General features: G+C 43.9%; 1 protein-coding gene across 5 annotated transcripts in view; it reads left to right on the top strand.

The window, feature by feature from the left end:
• The window catches only part of NUP205 (nucleoporin 205), a 1,504,202-nt gene that overhangs the window by 1,233,958 nt on the left and 244,088 nt on the right, over positions 1 to 26,156 (top strand). For all 5 annotated transcript variants that reach the window (XR_004540594.1, XM_033957880.1, XM_033957883.1 and 2 more), the window contains exon 37: positions 20,711 to 20,839. Coding sequence is in view for 4 of the 5 variants with exons in the window: in XM_033957880.1 (XP_033813771.1) it covers positions 20,711 to 20,839 (129 nt within the window). In the remaining variant the exon portion in view is untranslated. The remainder of the gene's footprint in view (positions 1 to 20,710; positions 20,840 to 26,156) is intronic.

Genomic DNA, 26,156 nt, shown 5'->3' on the forward strand with positions numbered 1-26,156 from the left:
AGGAAAATTAAGGGCCCCAGAACTTTAAGAATAGAAAAGCTTTCAATTGTCTCCTGAACTGTAAATATGAGGTGGATTTAGATAATTACAATTTGAAATCTTTGTCCCAAAGTGCTGCCTGATAAGAAAGTGTACGATCATGATACCTTTTGAATTTACAACCCCTCACCGATGGAAAAACTAGAAGAGCTTTAGAACTTCAAAAACAGAATCAATTAAATAAGAGGGGACTAAGCACACAGCAACTTTGTAATAAATACAACCCAGCTTGAAAATTAGTGCCTCTACCGGCAACCAATGCAATTCATGATAGAAGCGCATTATGTGATTGGATTTCTTCAGGCCATATATGAGTCTCACTGCAGTGCTGCATACAGTACTCTTTTTCTCAACCAGTGTTAACAGAGTCTTTTAGAGTAGAGGACAATGCTGATGGTATCAGCTTACTTTAGTAATAAGATCTACTACTACTTCTGTTGTGCTACTAGATGTATGCAGTGCTGTACACTAAGGCCCAGATTCACTAAAGATAGCGATTAAATCTCTGTTGGACGATTTCTGGCCGATTTTGAAACAGCGATTGATTCCCTATATTTTTTGCATGCAAACTCCCGATGCTTGGGGGGCTCATCTAGACGGTCTTCGTACTCAAGGTCACAGGTCTGCCCAGGACCACCTTGCCATATCAATCTGTTGAAACTCTGAGCGATCTACAACGCTCTCAAAGCTTTTCAACACATTCTCACCAACCACGTCCTTCTTATCCGCAAGGACAATCAGGTCGCAATGTATTACATAAACAAGCATGGACGCACAAGCTCTCTATGTCTTTTCCCAAAAGATTTGGACTTTGGCAATTGCTCACAACATATTCCTGAAAGCAATATACATTCAAGGAGAAAAGAATTCTCGTGCAGACAAACTCAGCAGGTTTCTTCATCCATATGAGTGGATGCTCAACTCTGCAGTTCTGCATCACATCTCTCAGTGGGGGACTCCTCAGATAGACCTATTTTCATCCTCCCTCAACCACAAGCTGCCCCAGTTTTGCTCCAGGCGATACTTTCCCCAACGGATTTGACGCACAAGTTTCTCTATGCATTTCCTCCAATCCCTCTCATCCTTGAGACGCTATTCAAGCTCAAATGGGAGGAGGCCCAGACAACCCTGGTTTTCCCTTCTACTTCAACTCAATATCAAGGAACCAATTCCTCTGCAGATTTTTCCATCTCTTCTCATGCAGAGTCACGGATCTTTTCTACTGCCCAATCTTCAGTCGTTGCACCTGACGTCAGCCCGAGAGGTACCAAACTATCGGTGGACCTTCATCTTTCCCAGCCTGTCAGACTCATTTTGGAAGCATCAAGAAAACCATCTACACTGCAGTGTTAACCCAAATGGAAGCAGTTTTCCATGTGGTGTACTCTTCATCATGCTAAATCCACCTCTGTATCTTCAGTATTGGATTTTCTTCTACATTTATCCAATTCAGGCCTCAGGACCACTTCGATTATAGTTCATCTCAGTGCTATCAATACTTTTCATAGACCAGTTGACGGAATACCTCTCACTGCTCATCTTCTTGTATCCAGATATATGAAAGGACTTTTCAATGTCAAACAATATTCTAATTGAAATCTCACCAGAGTCTTATACAGGGGCATCAATACCTTATTTTTCCTTCTGGCCATTCCTTTCCTTATTCACCCAAGCATCCATAGAAACATGATAGCAGATAAAGACCAAATGGCCCATCTAGTCTGCCCATCTGCAGTAATTATCTCTTTCTTTCTCCGAGAGATCCCACTTGCTTATCCCAGGCCCTTTTGAATTCAGACATAGTCTCTGTCTCCACCACCTCTTCTGGGAGACCATTCCATGCATCTATCACCCTTTCTGTAAAAAGTATTTCCTTAGATTACTCTGGAGCCTGTCACCTCTTAACTTCATCCTATGCCCTCTCATTGCAGTTTCCTTTCAAATGAAAGAGACTCGATTCATGTGCATTTACATTACAAAGGTATTTAAACGTCTCCATCATATCTCCCCTCTCCCGCCTTTTCTCCAAAGCATACAGATTGAGATCTTTAAGTCTGTCCCCATATGCCTTATGATGAAGATCACAGACCATTTTAGTAGCCTTCCTCTGGACCAACTCCATTCTTCTAGCTTTTTTCCATCGCCTTTTCAGCCTGTTGGCTACTTTAAGATCATCACATGCTATCACACCCAAGTCTTGCTCCTCTTTCTTGCATAAAAATTCTTCACCCCCTAACTGCACTGTACCCTCAGTTTTCTGCAGCCCAAATGCATGACTTTGTATTTCTTAGCATTATATCTTAGCTGCCAAATTTCAGACCATTCATCAAGCTACTCTCGGGCTTTCCTCATGTTTTCCACACTATCAGGGGTGTCTACTTTTAACAGATGTTGGTATCAAATCTTACCAGTCAGCCCTTCAGCAATATCACTTACAAAAATGTTAAAAACAAACAGGCCCAAGAACCAAACTTTGAGGCACACCACTGGTAACATCCCTTTCCTCAAAGAGATCTTTATTGACCACTACCCTCTGTTGCCTTCCACTCAACCAGTTCCTGACCCAGTCTGTCACTTTGGAGCCTTTACCGAGGATGCTCAATTTATTTATTAGACGCCTGTGTGAAACACTGTCAAAGGCTTTGCTAAAATCTAAATACACCACATCTAGCACTCTCCCTTTATCCAATTCTCTGTTTACCCTGTCCAAGAAATTGCCTTGTTAAATCCATGTTGCCTTGGGTCTTGCAATCCACTGGATTCCAGAAACTGCATTATTCTGTTTTAAAAGTGTTTCCGTGAATTTTCTTACCAAATTAAGTCAGACTTACCGGCCGTAGTTCCCTACTTCTCCCTTACTTCCACTTTTGTGGTGATGGACCACATCCGCCTTTCTCCAGTCCTCCGGTACCACTCCTGGCTCTAGAGAATCATTGGAAAGGTCAGCCAACGGAGCCACCAGAACTTCCCGAAGTTCCTTCTACCTTCATATGTACACCATCTGGCCTTGTTGTTTAGCAAGCTCCTCACGAACAAAATCCTCTGATAGAAATATTTCAAATATCTCCCTCTGATTTGCTGCTGTTTTTCTTTAAAATCAGAGACCTATCCATTATTCTGTAGAAGCTTATCTATGCATTGATAATCTATTATCCACATAAAGTATTATTGTAGTCTCTTCTTCTCTCACACTTCTCCCTCTGACATCCCCCTTTCCTCCTTTCTACCAGAGTTTCCAGGCTAATTGCAAAGAATGGGAGCAATAAAGGACAACCCTGACATGTCTCTCTATGCAATACCAAACAGGTTGAAAAGGTGACGGCGAAAGCTAGAAGGATGCTAGGGTACATAGGGAGAGGTATGGCTAGAAGGAAAAAGGAGGTATTGATGCCCCTGTATAAGACTTTGGTGAGATCTCATTTACAATATTGTGTACAATTCTGGAGGCCATACCTTGTGACAAACCTACTGCATTCCTGAGGTTTATCACAACAAAATATAGTAAAACATACAAACCCCGGTGCAGAAGGCTGACCAGGTCAGTGCCCAAGAGAGTAATTCAGCTGACTACCCTGGAAAGCAGAACGCAGACAAGCAGTTTTCTCTGGGAGAAATAGCACAAGCAGAAGGAAGGAAGCCCTCCCCCCTCCCCCCCCCCCCACTGAAGCTACGGGGAAGTGGTTTCTGCCCTCATCTTAAAGCAAGGCTCTGTAGAGAGCTAGGAGGAGAGGAAGAAACCAGGAGAGAAGTCTGGCAGGAGCAGCAGGAGCAGTGCAGAGTCAGGAAGCCCAGCATGGGGCTGAGTTTGCTTGGAAGCAGCCAGGGCAGCTTGCTGATTCTGATTGGGAAATGAAGGAAGAACAGGTTGTGAACTCACCTTCAGAATCCTGCCCTCCTGAGCCTATGCTGATAGAAGAGTGCAGTGCTGAGTTTGAAAACCATCCAGAACCAATGGAGATAGCTTGAGTAACTGTGAGTCTAGGGGAGATTTTTTCCCTTGCTGTTTTTTTTCCCTCTCTGATAAACTGAGGTAGTGTTATGCCAGAGACTGTAATGATTGAGACTGCAAAGTTTGCCTCATAATTAACTGGCTGGGTTTTGAGCACAAGAGCCAATATTGTTCTCCTGTACAAAACAGTAATTTACCTGAACCAAACGCTGGGCAGAAAATCAGTCTGGTGATTTCTCTGGTTCCTTGTTCACAAACCTCCATGAGAGCTTAACAGCTGTTATCTGATTGCTATAGCAACCTGTTATAGGCAATTAGCCCTGCATGCCTTAGAAACGGAGATAAAACTTTGACTAGAAGACTGCTCCATTTTTGGCTGCTAAACCCCAGTCTAGCCGAAGAGGGAACCTTCCCTGATAAACAGGGGGGAATGTTTCTGGACTAATGCTGGTAAATGAACTGTGTAACTCACCAGAGTACTGGCTCCATAAGAATATTGCTGGCTCATTCTCCAAGCTACCAGTGTCAGTAGCTCAGCAGTGCTGGTTTGATAATTACCACTATAAAGGTCTCTCCCATAGCTCAAGCTTAGTGAGAGGTTTCATGCTAACTGTTCTCAACAGAACATTACTAAAGCTGAAAGGTCTATGGCCAGGATTCACTAATCTGCCTGATCAGGCCCGATCCGGGCAGGTCTGACAAATTCAGCAAACACCAACATGCAGATGAGGGCGATCGGAGGAATGCTCCCATCTGCAGGCACAGATCGTTCTACAGCAATCCCTGCGCATGCGCAGACCATCTGTAGATGGTCTGAGCATGCGCTGGACCTCCAGGCTTTCGGAGGTTTGGGGGAGGGGGGGTTTCTTCTATTTTTTTAATGAAGGGGGATTTGCTTTTTAAACCACTGAGCGCAGCCAGGGAACCTGAAAAGTGCTGGACCTCAGGGCCGGCATAGATTTTTTTAATAGGCGATCGAGGAACTTTTTGGAGCCCGTGGTTTTAACCCGCTTAAGCCCGCGAGTTAAAACCAGGGGCTTGCAGAGCAGGGAAGGGTGGGAGAGTCGGGGCTGGAAGGCAGGTGTGTTTGGGGCAGGCAAGCACGTTTGGGGCTGCAGGAAGCATTCGGGGCAGCAGGAGATCAGGGCTGACAGGGCAGAGAGCAGGGCTGCAGAAGGCAGGGCAGTTGCAAAGGGCTTCAGCGACTGGTCCTCAGAAGTCGCTTTTTTTTGATCGGCCAGCCCAGTTGGTGTTGCATGGGTTTTGTTTAGTGAATTGTGTCCCTGCCTACTTTGCATCCCGTTGCCCTCATTTGCATGCGCGGATCGGAAGATAGTCGGAAGACAGGTAAGTTAATCGGGCTGGAGTCGCAAACCGATCGGTACACGATCGGTTTGCTTAGTGAATTTGGGCCTATGGACTCTAATGGCATATAGCATGCACAAGTATAAAACTCTGATGAAGAGAAATGTATGTTATTTAGTTAACAAAACCCAGAGCAGATTGAATTATAGTTTGGTTTAAATAATTATTTTCTGTTTTGTAAAGTTTCATGCCACTGGTGAAACCAGGACTGCATTATGATTTTGAGGCCAGTGGCCAAATAAAGCTTATAATTTCCACTGAAGCCTCTGACTGATGGATTTTCTCTAAAGGAACAGACATAAGCTGTGCTAGGCAGAAGCCTAGGGGTATCCCATTTGAAAGGTTCCCCTAACTTCAAAGGGGTCCACGCCGGAGTTAAGTCATGTGTCACTGCCTGGCTGCCTAAAGCACTCAGTTGAGGCACAGGGGTGTCAACCTTCAAAAAGATATAAAAAGGATGGAGTCAGTCCAGAGAAAGGCTACTAAAATTGTGTGTGGTCTTCGTCATAAAGTTTAAGGGAACAGACTTAAAGATCTCAATCTGTATACGTTGGAGGAAAGGTGGGAGAGGGGAGATATAATAGAGATGTGTAAATACCTATGTGATATAAATGTGCATGAGTCATCTCTTTCATTTGAAATGAAGCTCTGGAATGAGAGGTCATAGGATGAAGTTAGGTGATAGGCTAAGGAGTAATCTAAGGAAATACTTTTTTACAGAAAGGATGGTAGATTCATGGAACAGTCTTCCAGTAGAGGTAGTAGAGACAGAGATGTGTCTCATTTCAAGAAAGCCTAGAATAGTCATGAGAACTTCTTAAAGAGTGAAAGAAATAATGGTTACTGCGGATGGGCAGACTGGATGGGCCATTTGGCCTTTATCTGGCATCATGTTTCTATGTCAAGAATTCAGCTTCTCAGCAGCCCCATCTCCCCAAATAAAAAGCAGTTATGACACCAGGTCAGTAGCTGAATCTCCATGGCTAGGAGGGAGGTTGTCGAATTATATGTAATGCTTGGAAGCAGATCTCAGACCACTGGGTTCTGGAAATTATTCAGGAGGGGTGCAAACTCAACTTCTTCGTTCCCTCCAGGACTTTTTTGTGGATTTTAAGAACATAAGAAGTTGCCTCCGCTGAGGCAGACCAGAGGTCCATCTCACCCAGCGGTCCGCTCCCGCGGCGGCCCATCAGGCCCACTGCCTGAACAGTGGTCTCTGACTAATTTTATAAATTACCTCTAATCCTATCCCTATAACCTTACCTCTACTCCTATCTGTACCCTTCAATCCCTTTGTCCTCCAGGTACCTGTCCAGACCTTCTTTGAAGCCCTGTAGCGTGCTTCTGCTTATCACATCCTCCGGTAGCGCGTTCCATGTATCCACCACCCTCTGGGTGAAAAAGAACTTCCTGGCGTTTGTTCTAAACCTTTCCCCTTTCAATTTCTCTGAGTGCCCCCTTGTACTTATGGTTCCCCTTAATTTGAAAAATCTGTCCCTGTCCACTTTTTCTATGCCCTTCATGATCTTGAAGGTTTCTATCATGTCTCCTCTAAGTCGTCGCTTTTCCAGGGAGAAAAGCCCTAGCTTTTTCAGTCTGTCAGTATATGAGAGGTCCCCCATACCCTTTATTAGCTTAGTTGCTCTTCTCTGGACTCTTTCAAGTACCGTCATGTCCTTCTTGAGGTACGGCGACCAGTACTGGACACAGTACTCCAGGTGCGGGCGCACCATTGCACGATACAGTGGCAGGATGACTTCCTTCGTCCTGGTCGTGATACCTTTCTTAATGATACCCAACATTTTGTTCGCTTTCCTTGAGGCTGTGGCGCACTGCGCCGACGCCTTCAATATTGTGTCTACCATCACTCCCAGGTCTCTTTCAAGGTTGCTCATCCCTAGCGGTGATCCCCCCATCTTGTAAGTGAACATCGGGTTCTTTTTCCCAACATGCATGACCTTGCATTTCCCTATGTTGAAGCTCATTTGCCACTTTTTGGCCCACTCTTTCAGTGTTGTCAGATCTTTTTGGAGGTCTTTGCAGTCCTCCATGTTTTTGACCCTGCTGTATAGTTTAGTGTCATCCGCAAATTTAATAACCTCACATTTTGTTCCCGCCTCCAGGTCGTTAATAAATATATTGAACAGGAGCGGTCCCAGCACCGACCCCTGTGGAAATCTGCTCGTGACCCATTGCCAATCTGAGTAATGGCCCTTTACTCCAACCCTCTATTTCCTGTCCGCCAGCCAGTTTTTGATCCATCGGTGGACCACCCCTTGCACCCCGTGGTTCCATAGCTTCCTTAGCAGTCTTTCATGTGGTACCTTGTCGAAGGCTTTTTGAAAGTCCAGGTAAATGATGTCTATGGATTCCCCTTTATCCACCTGGCTGTTTACCCCCTCAAAGAAGTATAATAAGTTTGTGAGGCTTGACCTGCCCTTGCAGAAGCCATGCAGGCTCGACTTTAGCTGCCCATTGTTTTCGATGTGTTCCCAGATGCTGTCTTTAATCAGCGCTTCCATCATCTTTCCCGGGACCGAAGTCAAGCTCACCGGCCTGTAGTTTCCTGGGTCTCCCCTTGAGCCTTTCTTGAAGATGGGTGTGTCATTTGCTATTTTCCAGTCCTCCGGAATCTCTCCAGTTTTTAAGGATAGGTTGCATATTTGTCGAAGTGGCTCAGCTATTTCGTTCCTTAGTTCCTTGAGTACCCTTGGGTAAATGCCGTCCGGACCTGGCGATCTGCTTGAGGACATCCACCTTGCTCACCTCTAGTTGGACCAGATTTTCATCCTGCAGGAAAACCATGGTTAGAGTCCAAGCAACAGTAAAGAAGTTCAGAGATCTAAGAGCCATAGAAGTCATCCCAGATGAAGAGTCAGGCTCAGGCAGATATTCAATATACTTTATCAAGAGACTCAGAAGACTAGAGACCAATCGATCTGAAATCATTCATTGCTTCAGTGATGCAAGGGAAATTCTGGACTCTAGATTTGATGGAGGCCTGCCTACATATACCCATTTATTTCCAGACCACAGGAAGTTTTTTGAAGTTCCACATTCTGGAACAGCACTTCCAGTTCTCAGCCCTTCCGTTTGGACTGGCAACAGTGTCACACACCTTCACCAAGGTGATGGTCATTGTAGCAACACACTTGCACAAGGCAGGGATTCAGGGTTATTCTTACCTGGACGATTGGCTGATAAGAGCTCTGTCCAAATCCAAAGGAAGGAGAGCGGTGGAACAAGTAGTCCAGCTCCTCAGAATCTGGTCTGAATCATAAACTTCTGCAAGAGTCGCCTGGAATCAACAATCCCTAGAGTTTCTGGGCATCCATTTCAACACAGGTGAGAACAAGAGTATTTCTCCCAGAAGCCTGCAAGGCAAAGCTCATGCACCAAATCATGGAGATTCAGAAAAATTCAGCATTTATAGCATGGCATTAAATGCAGGTCCTGGGGGTCCATGGTAGTAATGATAGGCATTGTCCCCTTGTAAGAGCACATTTATGCCCTTTTTAGGATGCTTTTTTTTATCATTTTGGACTCTGCAGATAATTTAACTGCAGATGCCTCAAGCTTGGTCAAGCAAAGCCTGAATTGGTGGTTGAAGCCAATGTCTCTATCCTGAGGAATCCCACTGTACATCTCCATGTGGTTGATCCTTAAAATAGATGCCATCCTTTACGGCTGGGGAGTTCATTGCAAGGGTCACCTGATACAGGGACGTTGGTCCCCATCACAGAAGAGGTGGTTGATAAACCGGCTGGACCTAAGAGGCATCTAATTGATGCTGCAGTTGCTGGGAAGCTTGCTGGAAGACAAAGCACTACCAGTCTTCTCAGAAAATGCAACGGCAGTGGCCTATGTCAGCCAACAGGAAGCCACCAAGAGTGTACCCCTGCAATTGGGAGCCCAACTGTTGTTTCAATGGATGGAAGCCCATCTATTGGCTCACTCGGCAGCATATGTTGCGGACAAGCAGAATTTCTAAGCCATCAGACTCTGGAGAATGGACCCTGTCTCAAGAGGCATTCAACAGTATTGTGGGACTCTGGGAGCATCCAATGTTCAATTTAATGGCGTCAGCTGCCAACGAGAAGGCTACATGGTTTTACAGTCACAGATCCAAGCCAGGAAGCTCCGGCTTGGATGCTCTGGTGCAGTGATAAGCAGAGTACTTTGAAGATTAAGGATATGCCCGGCCTAGTGATTTTTGTTGCAGCAGACTGGCCAAGGCAGCCATGATATTTAGATCTGGTGCACCTAAACAAGTGTCTCAGGTTATCCTTTCATCCGGGACTACTCTTGCAAGATCCAGAGCACATAGGACTTACAGCATGGTTCTTCAGTTTATAGCTTTAGCGTGAAAAGACTATTCAGAAGTAGTCATTGCCACTTTCCTGTGGTCTAAGAAACAGACTAGGACAGCTTATGCAATGGCTTGGAAGAGCTTTCAGGACTGGTGTTTTCAAAGGAGATGGTCCCAGTCAAAGCTCCGATTTCAACGATTTTAGCCTTCTTTCAGGAGGGACTCGAAAAGGGCCTTGTGGTTGGCACCCTCAAAATACAGATGGCAAGTCTTTCTATGCTTCAGAGCTGAGACAGACAAAAGGACATTGGATTCTCATTCATATGTGGCCAGATTTTTGAGGGGAGCATTGTGTTAGGGTAATCTTTTCAATCTCTAAATGTGACAGAACTACATCATATACGCGTACTATTAAATTATATTGGTTGCCAATACAAGCAAGGATAAATTTTAAGCTATGTGTGAGGGTCTTTAATATTTTATATGGTCAATAACCATCGTATCTCCTGGAATTAGCCTACTTTTTAGCAGGTAGATCAGGACATGCTTTAAAGAAGCAGTTTTACCTTCAATTTCCCTTCCCAAAACAAATTAGATCATTTATGCAATGGAATGCATCTTTTTATTATTATTATTATTATTAATGATATCAAATAATCAGATTCCAAAGTACATACAAAGATGCAACTACTGTGAACTGGATCTTCAGAATGCTAGCAAAGTAACATAACTCCAGCTGGCTGGGCCAGTCATTGATCCTGTTATAATTAATTAATTTTTCTTCTTTTACACTACTTTTTCTTCTTTTCTATTACTTTTTTAAAAATTTACTTTATACAGTGAATAATTAGTGATTCAAGATTTGTACCTAACTTTGCAACGACACCTTTTAAATGCTCATGGCTGTACTTTGCAACTATTGGATGAACTGAGCAGCACTAGATGCACGTTATACTTTTGATCAACCTCAACCCTGATGAAAGTGAGTAAAATGGATATCACGTCGGATGAGGTGTCATTGCAAAGTTAAGTACAAATCTTGAATCACTAATTTATTCACTATATAAAGTAAATTTTAAAAAAAGTAATAGAAAAGAAGAAAAAGTAGTACAAAAGAAGAAAAAGTAATTAACTATAACAACAGGATCAATGATGAGCCCAGCCAGCTGGGGTTATGTTACTCTGCTAGCATTCTGAAGATCCAGTTTAGAGAATGACACATATACATAAGAGACCTGACTCAAGGGCTTCAAGGTAAAATAACACTATTCGCCGACGACGCCAAACTATGCAACATAGTAGATAACAGCACCTTGCCCGACAGTATGGAACAGGACCTGCTCTTATTGGAACATTGGTCCTCGACTTGGCAGCTAGGCTTTAATGCCAAAAAATGTAAGGTCATGCACCTTGGCAGCAAAAACCCGTGCAGAAATTACACTCTGAATGGTGAGACCTTAGATAGGACTAGGGCAGAACGTGATTTGGGAGTAATCATTAGTGAAGACATGAAAACTGCCAAGCAGGTGGAGAAAGCTGCATCCAAGGCTAGACAAATGGTGGGATGCATCCGTAGAGGTTTCGTCAGCCGGAGGCCCGAAGTCATAATGCCCCTGTACAGATCCATGGTGAGACCTCATCTTGAATATTGTGTTCAATTCTGGAGACCACATTATCAAAAAGATGTGCGGAGAATCGAGTTGGTTCAGCGAATGACCACTAGGATGGTCTCGGGACTCAAGAACCTCCCATATGAGGAAAGACTGAATAAACTGCAACTATACTCGCTCGAGGAACGTAGAGAGAGGGGGGACATGATTGAGACTTTTAAATATATCACGGGCCGCATCGAGGTGGAAGACGATATCTTCTTTCTTAAAGGACCTTCAACCACAAGAGGTCATCCGCTGAAAATCAAAGGTGGGCAATTTCATGGCGACACCAGGAAGTATTTCTTCACCGAAAGGGTAGTTGATCATTGGAATGAACTTCCATTGCAGGTGATTAACGCCAGCAGCGTGCTTGATTTCAAAAAGAAATGGGATATGTATGTGGGATCTGTAGCCGGGTGAAGTCTGGGGGTGGGTCATTAGCGTGGGCAGACTTGATGGGCTACAGCCCTTTTCTGCCGTCATATTCTATGTTTCTATGTTTCTACAGTGATTGTTACCCGTGGCTAGCCGTGAGTAGCCGCGGGTAACCCGCTGAAACGGGGAAAGAAAAAATAGTCGTTGCTGCAGGGCGGGGACAAGGCCATTCACTGCCCCATGGAGCGGTGAATGGACTTGTCTCTGCAGTGAGGCAATCAAGGATTGCGCGGTCCAGCAGCCTCCACCCTCCCGATCGTAGTGTTCCGCTATCTCCCTCTCTCTAAATCACCTTAGATGCAGAGTTTGCCGGCTTTCTTTTTCGCCCAGCCGCACGCTTTCAAAGAGCCGTGCATGCGCGGCTGCTCAAGTTATTCAATCTTCTTCTCTGCTGCAACTTCCTGTTTCCAGTTGCGTCAGAGGAGAAGATTGAACAACAGAGCAGCCGCGTGTGCAGCTGTGCAAAAAAGAAAGCCGGCAAACTCGGCATCTAAGGTGAGGTGGAGGGAGGGAGTTGACTGAACGCTGCAATCGGGCGGGAGGGGGCTGCTGGACCGCGCGATGTTCCCGGCTCACACTAGGAAGGAGGGAGCGGGAGGGAAAGAGATTCTGGGCCAAGGGGATGAAGAGGGAGAGAAAGAAACCCACAGCAGGAAAGAAAGGGGAGGACAGGCAGGTGAGCCAGATGCTGAAAGCAGGGGGGGGAAGAAGCTAGATGGGGTTGAAGAGAAGAGACACATTGGTGTGGAAGAGGAAGACAGGGGAAATCTGGACACAGGAAGGTAACAGAAACAGAGGGGAAATTATGTGCATGAGGCATAGGGACAGAGACATAAAGGGGACATCAGTGGAGTGCCCCAGGGCTCGGTCTTGGGCCCAATCCTATTCAACATCTTTATAAGAGACTTGGCAGAAGGGCTCCAAGGTAAAATAACATTATTCGCCGATGAAGCCAAACTAAGCAAAGTAGTGGGCAAAAGCACAACGGACAAAAATTCAATGCCCGACAACATGATGCATGACCTACTCCTACTGGAGCGCTGGTCTAGGACCTGGCAACTCGGCTTCAACGCCAAAAAATGCAAAGTTATGCACCTGGGCAGCCAAAATCCATGCAAGACTTATACCCTTAATGGCGAGATCCTAACAAGAACAGTAGCAGAATGAGACTTAGGGGTGATTGTCATTGAGGATATGAAGGTTGCCAAGCAAGTGGAGCATGCTTCATCCAAGGCAAGACAAACTATGGGTTGCATACGCAGGGGTTTCGTAAGCCTGAAGTCATTATGCCATTGTATAGATCCATGGTGAGGCCCCACCTGGAATACTGTGTGCAATTCTGGAGGCCGCATTATCGCAAGGATGTGCTGGGACTGGAGTCGGTCCAGAGAATGGCCACCCGGATGGTCTCGGGACTCAAGGATCTCAAGAACGGCTAGATAAGTTACAGCTATACTCGCTCGAGGAGCACAGAGAGAGGGGAGACATGATCGAGACGTTCAAGTACCTCACGAGCCGTATCGAGGCGGAGGAGGATATCTTCTTTTTCAAGGGTCCCACGGCAACAAGAGGGCACCCATGGAAAATCAGGGGCGGGAAACTGCACGGTGACACCAGGAAATTCTTTTTCACTGAGAGGGTGGTTGATCGCTGGAATAATCTTCCACTTCAGGTGATTGAGGCCAGCAGCGTGCCTGATTTTAAGGCCAAATGGGATCAACATGTGGGATCTATTCACAGAGGAAAGATAGGGGAGGGTCATTAGGGTGGGCAGACTGGATGGGCTGTGGCCCTTATCTGCCGTCTATTTCTATGTTTCTATGCATGTCATGGGGATGGTATGTGGACACGGGGGGGGGGAGGGCAATGCCAGATACATAGGGGAGATATTAGAAATGGGGAAAATAGGAACACAGAAGCGAGATTGTTTGAGGACCGAGCTCGCAGGCTCCAGCTGCTTGCACAAATTACATTGTAATATGCCACGAAAGTAAGAGGGAGGGAGGTAGATAGATAGATAGGCTGCACGAGAGGAGCTGAAGGGTGGTAGAAAGGAACAGATGGCGAAGGAGGGAAAGGTGGGGGTGGTGGTGGTGGAAAGGAATAGAACAGACAATGAAGGAGGGTGGAGAGGAACAGACCCTGAAGGGAAATGTGGAAGACAGAGTAGGGAGAAGACACTGGAAGGGAAGAAGACAGATGCCAGACTATGGGGGAGCGGAGGGAAGAAGATGGGTGCCAGACCAATTTGGGGGGGGGGTGAAGGGAGAGGCACAGCAACAGAGCAAATGGAAGACGCAGAGAGAAGACACACAGTGGATGGAATGAATTCAATGAGAAGATGAGGAAAGCAAAAACCAGACAACAAAGGTAGAAAAAAAAAATTATATTTTATTTTTCTATTTTTTTTTGCTTTAGGATAAAGTAGTATATTAGTTGTGTTGATAAAAATGTATAAACAAAGCCCTGCCAGCTGAACATCTCTTTCTCTAGTTCAGCAGCCAGAACTTTGATTTATAAGGAAGGAATAAGCTAAATATTGCAGTACTGAGGCTTATATGGATGCTGCGGGGACGGTGACAGGGCGGTGAATGGGATGGCGGTGACGGGGCGGTGAAAGGGATGTCGGTGACGGTGATGGGGCGCTGAAGGATGGGGTGGTGAATGGGACGGTAGTCCGGAGACGGGGCAGTGACGGGGACAGATTTTTCCCCATTTCATTCTCTAATCCAGTTCACAGTAGTTGCATCTTTGGATGTACTTTGGAATCTGATTATTTGATATTATTAACAACTTTTATTAACTAACTGATTATTTGATATCATTAAAATAACAACTTTTTGATGTAAAAAGGCACTGATCTTTTTATTATAAGGCATCTGAAATGATTTACTGTTTTTAATTAGATCAGAAGTTCATTGTACAGATTTTAGGAAGCTTTGAAAAACATTTTTATTTAAGAAATTTTTATCTTAAAATTGGTTATGATTTATGTTTATTGTATTTTAAGGAATTTGGTATTTTTTACTGAGTCTGTTTCCAGTGGTTGCATTTATTGTGATTTGCCATGAACTCAAGGGCTATAGTGGAATACAAACGGTAATGTAATGTAATTCTCCAGTATGCCAGCCTTTTCCAACATAGAATCGTAATCTCATCTTACAGGCTCTCCCTAGAGCTCTGTATAAGCCTTTGGAGAAGTCATCTCTGATGACTGTTAAAACAGGATTTTTAATAAATCTCCTCAGAAAGATGGGTATTGGAGCTGCAGGCTTTGTCCTACAGAAAGTCCTTTCTCTGATTTTAAGATGCTGGAATTCTGTTGCGTACAGTTCCTTCCTTCTTGCCAAAAGTGGTCTCAAGTTTCCAGGTAAACCAAGATGTCCAGTTATCTGCGTTCACTCCTATGGAATCAAAGAAGAGTGACAAGGTTCTGAAATTGCTGGATATTCGGAGAGTTCTTCTCTTTTATCTTGAGATGGGAAATGAGTTTTGACTGTTGGATCATCTCTTTGTACGGATGGGTACTAGTTGCTAGGGACAGCTAGCTTCAAAAGTGTCCATCTCCAGATGAATTCACATGGCCATTTCTTCAGCTTACATCGAGAGCAGAAAACAGTCCCCCATCTCGTTGAATGATAATATTGCAAGGGGATTGGGATTTGTATATTTCCTTTTTGTAGCTATACAAACCACACTCAAAGCAGTTTACAAATAGGTACTTCAAGCATTTTTCTTATCTGTTCCGGAAAGGCTCACAATCTGTCTAATGTACATGGGGCAGTGGAGGATTAAGTGACTTGCCCAGGGTCACAAGGAGCAGTGTGGGCTTTGAACCCACAGAGTCAGGGTGCTGAGACTATAGCTCTAATCACTGCACCACACTCTCCTCCTTATTGAAAGCACACTGCACTAGGAGTGTAGTGTCATCCTGGGCAGAGTCTAGAGCAGTTTCTCCTGAAGAAATTTGCAGGGCGACTGATTGCAATCACGACCACATGGTCCACTCTCCATACTTTCACAAAGTTTTACAGGGTGGATGTAGATTCCAAAATGGATTCCCATATTTGGATCCTCAGTGCTTTCAACAGGCTCATCTGTCCCACCCTAGATTTGGGGGACTGCTTTGGTACATCCCACAGGTTCAAGAATCAACGGAGAAGGGTAAATAGTGGGGTTCCCCAGGGGTCTGTGCTGGCACTGCTGCTTTGTAACATATGTATCAATGATCTAGAGATGGGAATAACTAGTGAGATAATTAGATTTGCTGATGACACAAAGTTGTTCAAAGTTGAAAAATTGCAAGAGGACCTTGTGAGACAGGAAGACTGGGTGTCAAAATGGCAGATGACATTTAATGTGAGCAAGTGCAAAGTGATGCATGTGGGAGAGAGGAACCTGAACTTATAGCTATGTGATGCTGGGTTTTGTGTTGGGAGTCACTGCTCAGGAGAAGGATCTAGGTGTCATTGTTAAGGATACTTTGAAACCCTCAGCTCAATGTGCAGCAGCTACTAAGAAAACAAATAGAATGTTAGGAATTATTAGGAAAGGAATGGAAAACAAAGATGAAAATGTTATAATGCTCTTGTATCGCTCTATGGTACGGCCGCACCTCAAATACTGTGTGCGGTTCTGGTTACCATATGTCAAAAAAGATATAGCAGAATTAAAAAAGGTACAGAGAAGGGTGACAAAAATGATAAAAACGATGGGATGACTTCCCTATGAGGAAATGCTTTAGCAGCTAGGGCCCTTCAACTTGGAGAAGAGACGGCTCAGGGGTGATATGATAGAGGTCTATAAAATAATGAGTGGATTGGAAAGAGTAGATGTGAATCGCTTGTTCATTCTTTCCAAAAATACTAGGACTAGGGGACATGAGTGGAAGCTACTAAGTAGTAGATATAAAACAAAGCGGAGAACATATTTCTTCACACATGTAATTAAACTCTGGAATTTGTTGCCAGAGAATATGGTGAAATCAGTTAGCTTAGCGAATTTTAAAAAAGGTTTGGATAATTTCCTAAAAGAGACAAAACAATGAAGCCGACAGCAAGGTGCGCAGCGGCCGCTAAGAGAGCGAATAGAATGCTAGGTATAATCAAGAAGGGTATTACAACCAGAACAAAAGAAGTTATCCTGCCGTTGTATTGGGCGATGGTGCGTCTGCATCTGGAATTCTGCGTCCAATACTGGTCGCCATACCTTAAGAAGGATATGGCGATACTCGAGAGGGTTCAGAGGAGAGCGACACATTTGATAAAGGATATGGGGAACCTTTCATACACTGAGAGACTGGAGAAAGTGGGGCTCTTTTCCCTGGAGAAGTGGAGAATTAGAGGGGATATGATAGAGACTTACAAGATCATGAAGAGCATAGAGAAAGTAGAGAGGGACAGATTTTTCAAACTTACAAAAACTACAAGAACGAGAGGGCATTCGAAAAAGTTGAAAGGGGACAGTTTCAAAACCAATGCTAAGAAGTTTTTCTTCACCCAACGGGTGGTGGACACCTGAAATGTGCTTCCAGAGGGCGTGATAGGACAGAGTACGGTATTAGGGTTTAAGAAGGAATTGGACAATTTTCTGAAGGAAAAGGGGATAGAGGGGTATAGATAGAGGACTATTACTCAGGTCCTGGACCTATTGGGCCACCGCGCGAGCAGACTGCTGGGCACGATGGACCTCTGGTCTGACCCAGCAGAGGCACTTCTTATGTTTTAGAAGTCCATAGGCCATTATTGAGATGGCTTGTGAAAATCCACTGCTTATTCTTAGATAAGCAGCATAAAATCTGTTGTATTACTTGGGATCTAATTGGAATCTAGCTGGGTATTTGGGACCTAGGTTGGCCACTGTTGGAAACAAGATACTGGGCTTGATGGACCTTCGGTCTGTCCCAGTTTGGTAATTCTTATGTTCTTAAGAATGATGTGCCTATTGCACTAGAGGGGAAGATTAAATTTTTATTTTGATAATCTTCTTTAGTAAATAGACACATAATTCTTGAAGCCTGCCCTGACAGATGTACATTAGCCTGCTATCTGTCTCAGACATGTCTATATTACCATGTCTCAGCCTGCTTTCTGTCTAAGCCATGATTATATTATCATGTCTATATTGGTTCTTCCTTTATCCAGCAAAGTCAGGAATAGGGGAGACGCTTTGTTCAGAAATGACAAGTGTGTATTTTTCAGAATCCTAAGACTGTTAGTGCAGTATGTCCTGGGTAGGTGACTAGTTCATTCCAACTCATGTACGGTACAAATGTTAATGAATGTTTTGTGTTAAATGTTGTTATATGAGCAGAACAGACTTGTTTTCATGGGGAGAGTCCCTGTACACCTCCCTCTTATGTCTACTCTCTAAGGCTGTCCATCATGTTTGATATGAACGGAGGAGATACAGCACAGCCCAGAATGAGGAGAGGCGGAGCAGAAAAATGTAAATGAGGCTCTCTACACCGAATCTCGCTTTCAGAGATACACAACCCACAGGTTCAACAATGATGTGCCTATTTGCTAGAAAGAAGATTATCAAAGTAAGTACCTAATCTTTCCTTACATATCTCATACTTCCCATCTTGTAGTTCCTTGAGACTATGAAATTTTCTGTTGCCTATGTCCAGATTGTTCTTGCTGTACACCACCTTGGATGAACTTTTTCTAAAGTGCAGTAAATATATCCTAATAAATTCCCCTTGGCCTTTTCCTTTTGCTCCTCTTTGACACACAAAATTTTTGTAGGTGTACCAATTATTTTCCTACAGATCTTCATGCTCCCCCATAGGTACGTATGTTGTATACAAAATATGTCAACTTTCACCAAGTTCACCTCTTAAAACACACATAGTCTTTTAAATCTCTTATATAATCCTTTTCACATTTAGGGTCATTATATTCAGTCAGTACCATCATGAAGATGTAAACCATCAACACTTTTTGGATTGTTAATCATTTTTGAATATTTCTATAATTGTTCTTCCATGTTGAAAATGTACAGTGTGTTGTGTAGATAAGTGAAATAAATTTCTATTTTAATGTGTTTAGAATTGTTTTTAGACCACAGAATGGGCATTCCTTCTGTCGATCCCATGGATGCAGGGAGGGGGGTCCTATGTTGTTTGTTTTTTAATGGATACAGATGTGTGTATGTAACATCCTCACATCTGTGCCCATTAAAAAAATAAGCTGCTCTTCCTGCCCTGAACAGCTGAGCAGCAGGAAAGCCCTGAAGCTGCCAGCGGCTTCAGGGAGTCCTGCAGCTCAGTTGATCAAGGCAGAGAAAGCACCTTGGCAAGCACCAGGCACAGTTCTTCTACCTATTACCAGCAATTCTCTGCACAAGTAACATGCATATAATTTGCATGCTATTGTGCTGAGCATTGCTGGTAAAAGAAAAATCATTCCCACCATTGTTTTTTTTATTTTTTTTTTTTCTTACTATGGTGTCTGAACTTTGTACATCTGGGCCATAGTCAGTTAAGTTGATAATCAGAACTTATATGGGTTAACACATATAGAGGACCGTGATTATGCAGTTATTCTAATCAGTTAATAATTGAATATCAGCATTTAACTGGCCAACTGCTGACTCTGACCCCAGAACATTCCCAAAATAGCTAGTTTTCACTTAGGCACTAGCCACTAATTATCAGCAGCAATAATCAGTTAAGTGCCATTAAAAATTAGCGGATAACCCAGAATAAATAATTTAACCTGTCAGCAGCCGGTTAAATCATTTTGAATATTGACCAGTCCTTTGCGTTTCCTTTGCTGTGCCATTTATGTGTGCTGTTACAGAATAGCATTCAGTAGCCCTGTTGCCATGTATGCTGGTAATTGTACATTTACCTATGAAAGCAGTAGTGTTCTATATATTTACACAATCATTTGGTTATAAATAATTTATAGAATGCCTTTGAGATATATATATTGGCAGAATAACTGAAGAGGTTATCCTGCTATTATATATGCTTTTCTGTGTGTAAACAGAGTATTTTGAACCATTTTTCTGGTACCTTTCACCACCACTAGAAAAGAAATTACAGTGGAACCTTGGTTTACGAGCATATGCGTTCCAGAAGTATGCTTGTAAACCAAATTACTCGTATATCAAAGCGAGTTTCCCCATAGAAAGTAAGGGAAACTCGCTTGATTGGTTTCAACTCCCCCCTCTGGCCACCGGCGCTGCTACACACCCTACCACAAACCCCAAAGATCTCCCCCACCCCCGAGGCCACTGGTACACTTCCACATTCCCCCCCCCCCCCGTCAAACTCGCCCCCCCCCCTGGCGCGAACCGGCATTCCCCGCCTACACAAACTGAAGGCTTACCCCCCCCCCCCCCCAATCTGGCACCAGCACGCAGCACCAACCCATGGGAGGTGCCGGTGCCCGAAGATCCTGCCTCTTGCCGGACTGGGCTTTGAGCGTCTGCGCATGCTCATGGCCTTCTGGCTCTCGTTCTCTCCGAGAATCTCGGAGAGAGGTGGGAGCCAGAAGGCCTTGAACATGCACAGATGCTCAAGGCCAAATCCGACAAGAGGCAGGATCTTTGGGCACCGGCACCTCCTGTGGGTTGGTGCTGCGTGCCAGTGTCAGATGGGGGTAAGCCTTCAGTTTGGGCGGGCAAGGTGCTGGTTCGCGGGGGGGTGGCATTACTGGGTGAGGTGGGGGGCGATGCCAGTTTGCAGGCGGGGGGACTCGCAAATCGAGTCAATGTTCGGTTTGCAAGTCACAATTTGGGAAAATGTTTTGCTCGTCTTGCAAAACACTTGCAAACCATGTTACTCGCAAACCGAGGTTTGACTGTATTAGAAAAAATACAAAATATATAGATTTTATGGTCATCATAATGAACATACAAGCCTAAGTAGAAATACCCATGAAATGCAAATTTTCCATTTTGCATAGTTTGTGGCCTTTGTTTCATTGGCGCCTTTGTCTCCTGTCACAGCGTCAGTGCTTGGGACTACTGAATAGGTTTGGTGGGTCTGATTGTCAGCACCTCTTCAGACACCAAGAAGGCGGCACTCGGGAAGACAGAGCAAGCAGGAAGGATGAGTTTGAGTTGGCCATTCAGCAGGTGAGGATGCACAAAGTACAGAGAAGCTCAGATATAGAGATAGTGGTAATAATTTTAAGTAGATATTTACAAAAGCTTACTTCATCTCATCCCCACCTTCCCTAATATATATAAATTTATTTTCAAAAATAATCCAGTACAATTAAAGAAGCGATGAAGAGGAGAGAATTCTGATATAGTCTCCAAAAAGTGAAGCAGTGAACAGGTGTAATCCAAAAGAAAACAAAAAGTAAGAGCCAGTGTCTTTAAAAGTTTATTGAAATCCACAAAGATACAATAAAGTCCTTCAACCCAATTATACTGAGTTCTAGACTCAACATGGTCATTTTTGGCAGTGGTGCCTGTGTCAAAATTAACAAACAATACAAAATACAATTAAAGGAAAAGAGAAAAGCATACTACACCAACCTAATAGGCACAGAAACCCAAGACACCAAAAAACTATTTGAAATCCTAAAAGTTCTAACTGACATAAAACCCTACCTGACCATGAACAATACGCCCAACCTCAGCCACCCTACTAGCAGAACAATTCCAGAACAAAATTACAAATGCCAGAGTTATTCTCAATGACACCACAACCCACCTTATTGAATGCACAATACACCCCACAGAAAAAGATTCAACCGCAGCAGACAGAACATGGTCCACTTCTCTAACATACAATGGCCCAAATTCAACAAACTCTACAAAAAAGTGCAGCCATGCATCCTGCGACCTCAACCACTGTCCACCTTATCTCCTAAAAACTTCCAGCACAAAATACCGAGCTCTTCTCCTACAAAGAAGGACATGGCGATACTTGAGAGGGTTCAGAGAAGGGTAACAAAAATGATAAAAGGTATGGAAAACCTTTCATATGCAGACAGGTTAGAAAGGCTGGGGCTCTTCTCCCTGGAGAAGCAGAGATTCAGAGGAGACATGATAGAGACATACAAGATCATGAAAAGCATAGAAAAGGTGGAGCGGAGCAGATTCTTCAGCCTATTGGGAACCACAAGAACAAGGGGGGACTCGGAGAAATTGAAAGGGGATAGGTTCAGAACCAATGCTAGGAAATTATTTTTCACTCAGAGAGTGGTGGACACCTGGAATGCGCTTCCGGAGGATGTGATAGGACAGAGTACATTACGGGGTTTCAAAGAGGGATTGGATAAATTCCTGAAGGACTCGGGGATTGAGGGATACAGATAAGAGTAGAGATAGGACTATGAAGGTTAATAGATAGAAGGGAAAAGGGGAATGAAGGGTTTCAGACAAAGAATCACTTTTCAGGTCATGGACCTGATGGGCCACCACGGGAGCGGGCTGCTGGACGCGATGGACCTCTGGTCTGGCCAAGTGGAGGCAACTTCTTATGTTCTTAATGGATACAAACCATGCTCACTAACGTCCTTTTCCCAACTGAACTCAGCAAAATCATCATCACCCCGATCCTAAAAGACCCAAAAGGACCAACAGACCAACCTTCCAACTACAGACCCATTGTCTCGATACCACTCTATGTCAAAATAATAGAAGGGCTAGTAGCTAAACTCCTCACCAATTATCTAGACGACCATAACATACTTCACCCCAGGCAATCTGGCTTCAGATCCAACTTCAGCACAGAGACACTGCTAGGATCCCTCATGGACACAGCAAGACAACACCTCAACACAGGAAAAAAAATGATGCTCATACAACTGGATCTGACCGCAGCATTCGACCTGGTGGACCATACCATCCTACTTCAAATTGTGGACACAATAGGTATCACAGATAAAGTATACTCTTGGTTTGAAGGATTCCTGAAATCCAGAACTTACAGAGTAAAATTAGATAAAGAAAAATCAGATCCTTGGGCCAACTGCTGCGGCGTACCCCAAGGATCCCCACTATCCCCTACTCTCTTCAACCTCTACACTGCCTCCCTCGGCACCCACTTGGACAAACAAGGCATCATGTCCTATAGCTATGCAGATGACATTACAATTCTCATACCTTTCGATCAACCACAGCCCTCCATGACAGCAACGCTACATCGAACGCTTGATACAGTGGCGACTTGGATGAAAGACCACAAACTGAAATTGAATCCAGACAAAACAAAATTCATCCTCCTCGAAAACAACAAAATCCCATCCATAACCAATATAGAAATCAACGCAACTAACTACCCCATACAATCCACCCTAAAACTACTGGATATAACAATACACAGATGCTGCACCATGCAACCGCAAATCAATAAAACTATACAGAAATCTTTCGCATTCATGTGAAACCTAAGACAAGTTCGGAAATTCTTCGAGATTATACAGTTCCAGCTCATAGTACAATCCCTAATATTAGGTCTACTAGACTATTGCAATATCCTCTATCTCCCCTGCCCTGCAACAATAACAAAACAATTACAAACAATTCAAAACAGTACTGAGACTCATCTATTCATTGAGGAAACATGACCACATTACAGAGGCCTACCTCAATTCCCACTGGCTCCCAATTCCAGCAAGAATACTATTCAAATTATTTTGTCTACTATTTAAAACTATAAACGGAGACAACCCAACCTACCTGAACAACCACCTCATCCAAACCACCTCAACCAGGCACAGGAAAACTCACACCCCATTCACACACCCTCCAATCAAAGAAGTTAAAAGTAAAAAAACTATATGATGGCCTTCTGGCCACTCAAGCAGCAAAACTTGACAGCCAAATCTTCAATCTACTGATAGCAACTCCAGACTACAAAACATTCAGAAAAAAAATAAAGACTATACTATTTAAGAAATTCCTGAAAAAACCTAACACCACATATATACTGCTCAAAAAAAAATACCTGGAAAAGACCTAACATCACAAGTCCTCTTCCTTCCCTCCACTAACTCCCCAACCCCCAGCAACAGCCTACTGTACTCTTTATTCTCCCTGAAAATGACCAGACATCTTCTTTAATCCATCTTCTATAACTCTTTTGTAATCTGCCTTGAACCGCGAGGTAATGGCGGAATAGAAATCCCTAATGTAATGTAATATAATGTCAGGAGTCACTCATTCTAAAAGGAGGAAAATATTCACCCCATAAATACACTTAACTACGTCATCAATTTAAATTATCAGCAAGCTAAACAATTGAAGCTAATTTGAAATAGTATATAAACATCTTGCTTTGGATTATACTCCTAATTGCTTCCTTGATGGTCTTGTGAAGGGTGGTATACAGTATAAGTATCTGTACTATATATTGTAACTCTAATTGTTCTACTTCATAAATAGGATCTTCATTGTAGGTCTTCCAATGCAATAGGTGAGACATTCTAGACAACTGGGTTATGTTCTTATGGCCATGTGCCTGTACAGAAGGAATCAACTCTGGATTTTCTTTCTGTGTGTCTCCTATACTTCACTGGGCTCATTAGCTCCACCCACAATTTTTTTTTCCTTTAGCATGCGTGCCTGGAGGAGTGTGTTGTTGTGTTCTCCCCATTTTATTATTTTATTTGGTGTATTTTTCATCCCCTTTTCAGGATTTCTGGTGCTTGAAGTGATTCTTCAGCTCTGCCTGCATTGAGATCATAGACTTTGGTCTGCAGCTGTCAAGCCAATCCATTGTGGTACCTAGCAACCAGGCTGCATCTGCTTCACAGGAGCTCGGGGCTGTCCCCAATTTCTTATTTTTGCCGGACCTTTGGTTTGTGTGCAGGTTGTTGGGCATACTTTGGAGCAGGGGTATCAAATGTCGGTCCTTGAGGGCCGCAATCCAGTCGGGTTTTCAGGATTTTCCCAATGAATATGTATGAGATCTATTTGCATGCATTGCTTTCATTGTATGCTAATAGATCTCATGCATATTCATTTGGGAAATCCTGAAAACCTGACTGGTTCGCTTCCCTTGAGGACTGACATTTGACAACCCTGCCTTGGAAACTTATTAGTATCTTGCAGGTTGCCGGCTGTGCTTTCACGCCTCCGCCCATCCTTGAGCGCATCCGTCAGTCCGCAGGGCTGGAGGTGCAGTCAGGCAGACTGTCAGCTTGAAGATCAGCAAGATCAGAGGCATTCTCAGCATGAGGCAGTGAATCTCTCATCCAGCTACTGTTCCAGATCTGAGGCAGTCTCCAGCACTTTCTCTGATATCTCAGCACAGGTCACAGTGAGTACACAGGCTGTCTGCCTGTGAGAGGACTCGGGGGAGGTTTAGAATTTGATGTTTTCAGGGTTTCTGCATGTTCCCCTGGATTCCCCCTCCTAAACAAATCCTAAAATTGCTATTTTTAAACTTATCTCTGTAAAAAATACCGTGTTTTTGGTGTGAATTTCTTAGCGGAAGCCATCTTGGATTTTAGTTATCTTTTTTTCAAAAGCCCCTGCTTTTTTATTTTGCAGTTTTTTGCCTCAGAACTTAGGATGGAGTCCCTTGGTCTCTCCTAATATGAATTCATGGCAGGTTTGCGCAACTTTAGTGCTTTTACAGCATCCTTGCACCACTTGGCACAGTTGGAAGGGGCAGCGGTGCAAAGCTTACCCCTCTTCCCCAGTTAAGCAGATGTCTAAACACTCAGCTAGCCTAGTGGGGCGTCCCTCATTTTTTTCAGGGCTCGGCACAGCGGATATTTCCATATGTTAGGTCATGGATCCTCCACAGCCTAAGAAATACAAGGGAAAGTTATCTAGGACTGATTGCGCCCCAGTAGCCGGAGGCCTTCTCTGATTTTATGAAATATTTGTGACATGAATTTCATATCGAGTGGTCTTCTCCTGCACAGTCCTGCTCCACCTCTGAGCAACATTGCTTCTTTGGGCTCATCTTCTTGTCAGTGTCACTGTCCCAGATCCAGATGATATGACTGGCTCACTGACCCCTTATTTGCAAGTGCAGCTCTCCCTGGATCGAGGTATCTGGGGTTGTTTTCTGGCTTGGTTGACCCCTCTATATCCTTTGAACCAGGGGATGATCCAACGGTACTCCACTTGCTTAAGTCTACCATTTTGCCAGATCGAAGTCCTTAAATGAGCTAAATTTGGTTACTTAGCCAGCTTCATCCATGTCTTCCTCCTGGCTTTGTTGTGTGCGTTCACAATCTGCTACTTTTTCCTGGCACCCTGATATGAGCATTTTAGTCTTGGAGCACTATGACTCTCCGGAAAGGACTCTTAGGATTGCCAGAGCCATACCCCACTTGTATCCTCTGGCAGAGGAGTGCCTGCAACTTCTGTGTCAGTCTAGGGTGGATTCTTTAGTTGCTCAAGTGACTTAAGTGCACCTCTCTTCCCTGTGAGGATGCTTAAAGATATGCAGGACCAAGAGTAGATGTAGTTCTCCAGAAGC

This window comes from Geotrypetes seraphini, chromosome 9 (genome assembly GCF_902459505.1).
Source record: "Geotrypetes seraphini chromosome 9, aGeoSer1.1, whole genome shotgun sequence".
In the NCBI taxonomy this organism is placed as follows: Eukaryota; Metazoa; Chordata; class Amphibia; order Gymnophiona; family Dermophiidae; genus Geotrypetes; species Geotrypetes seraphini.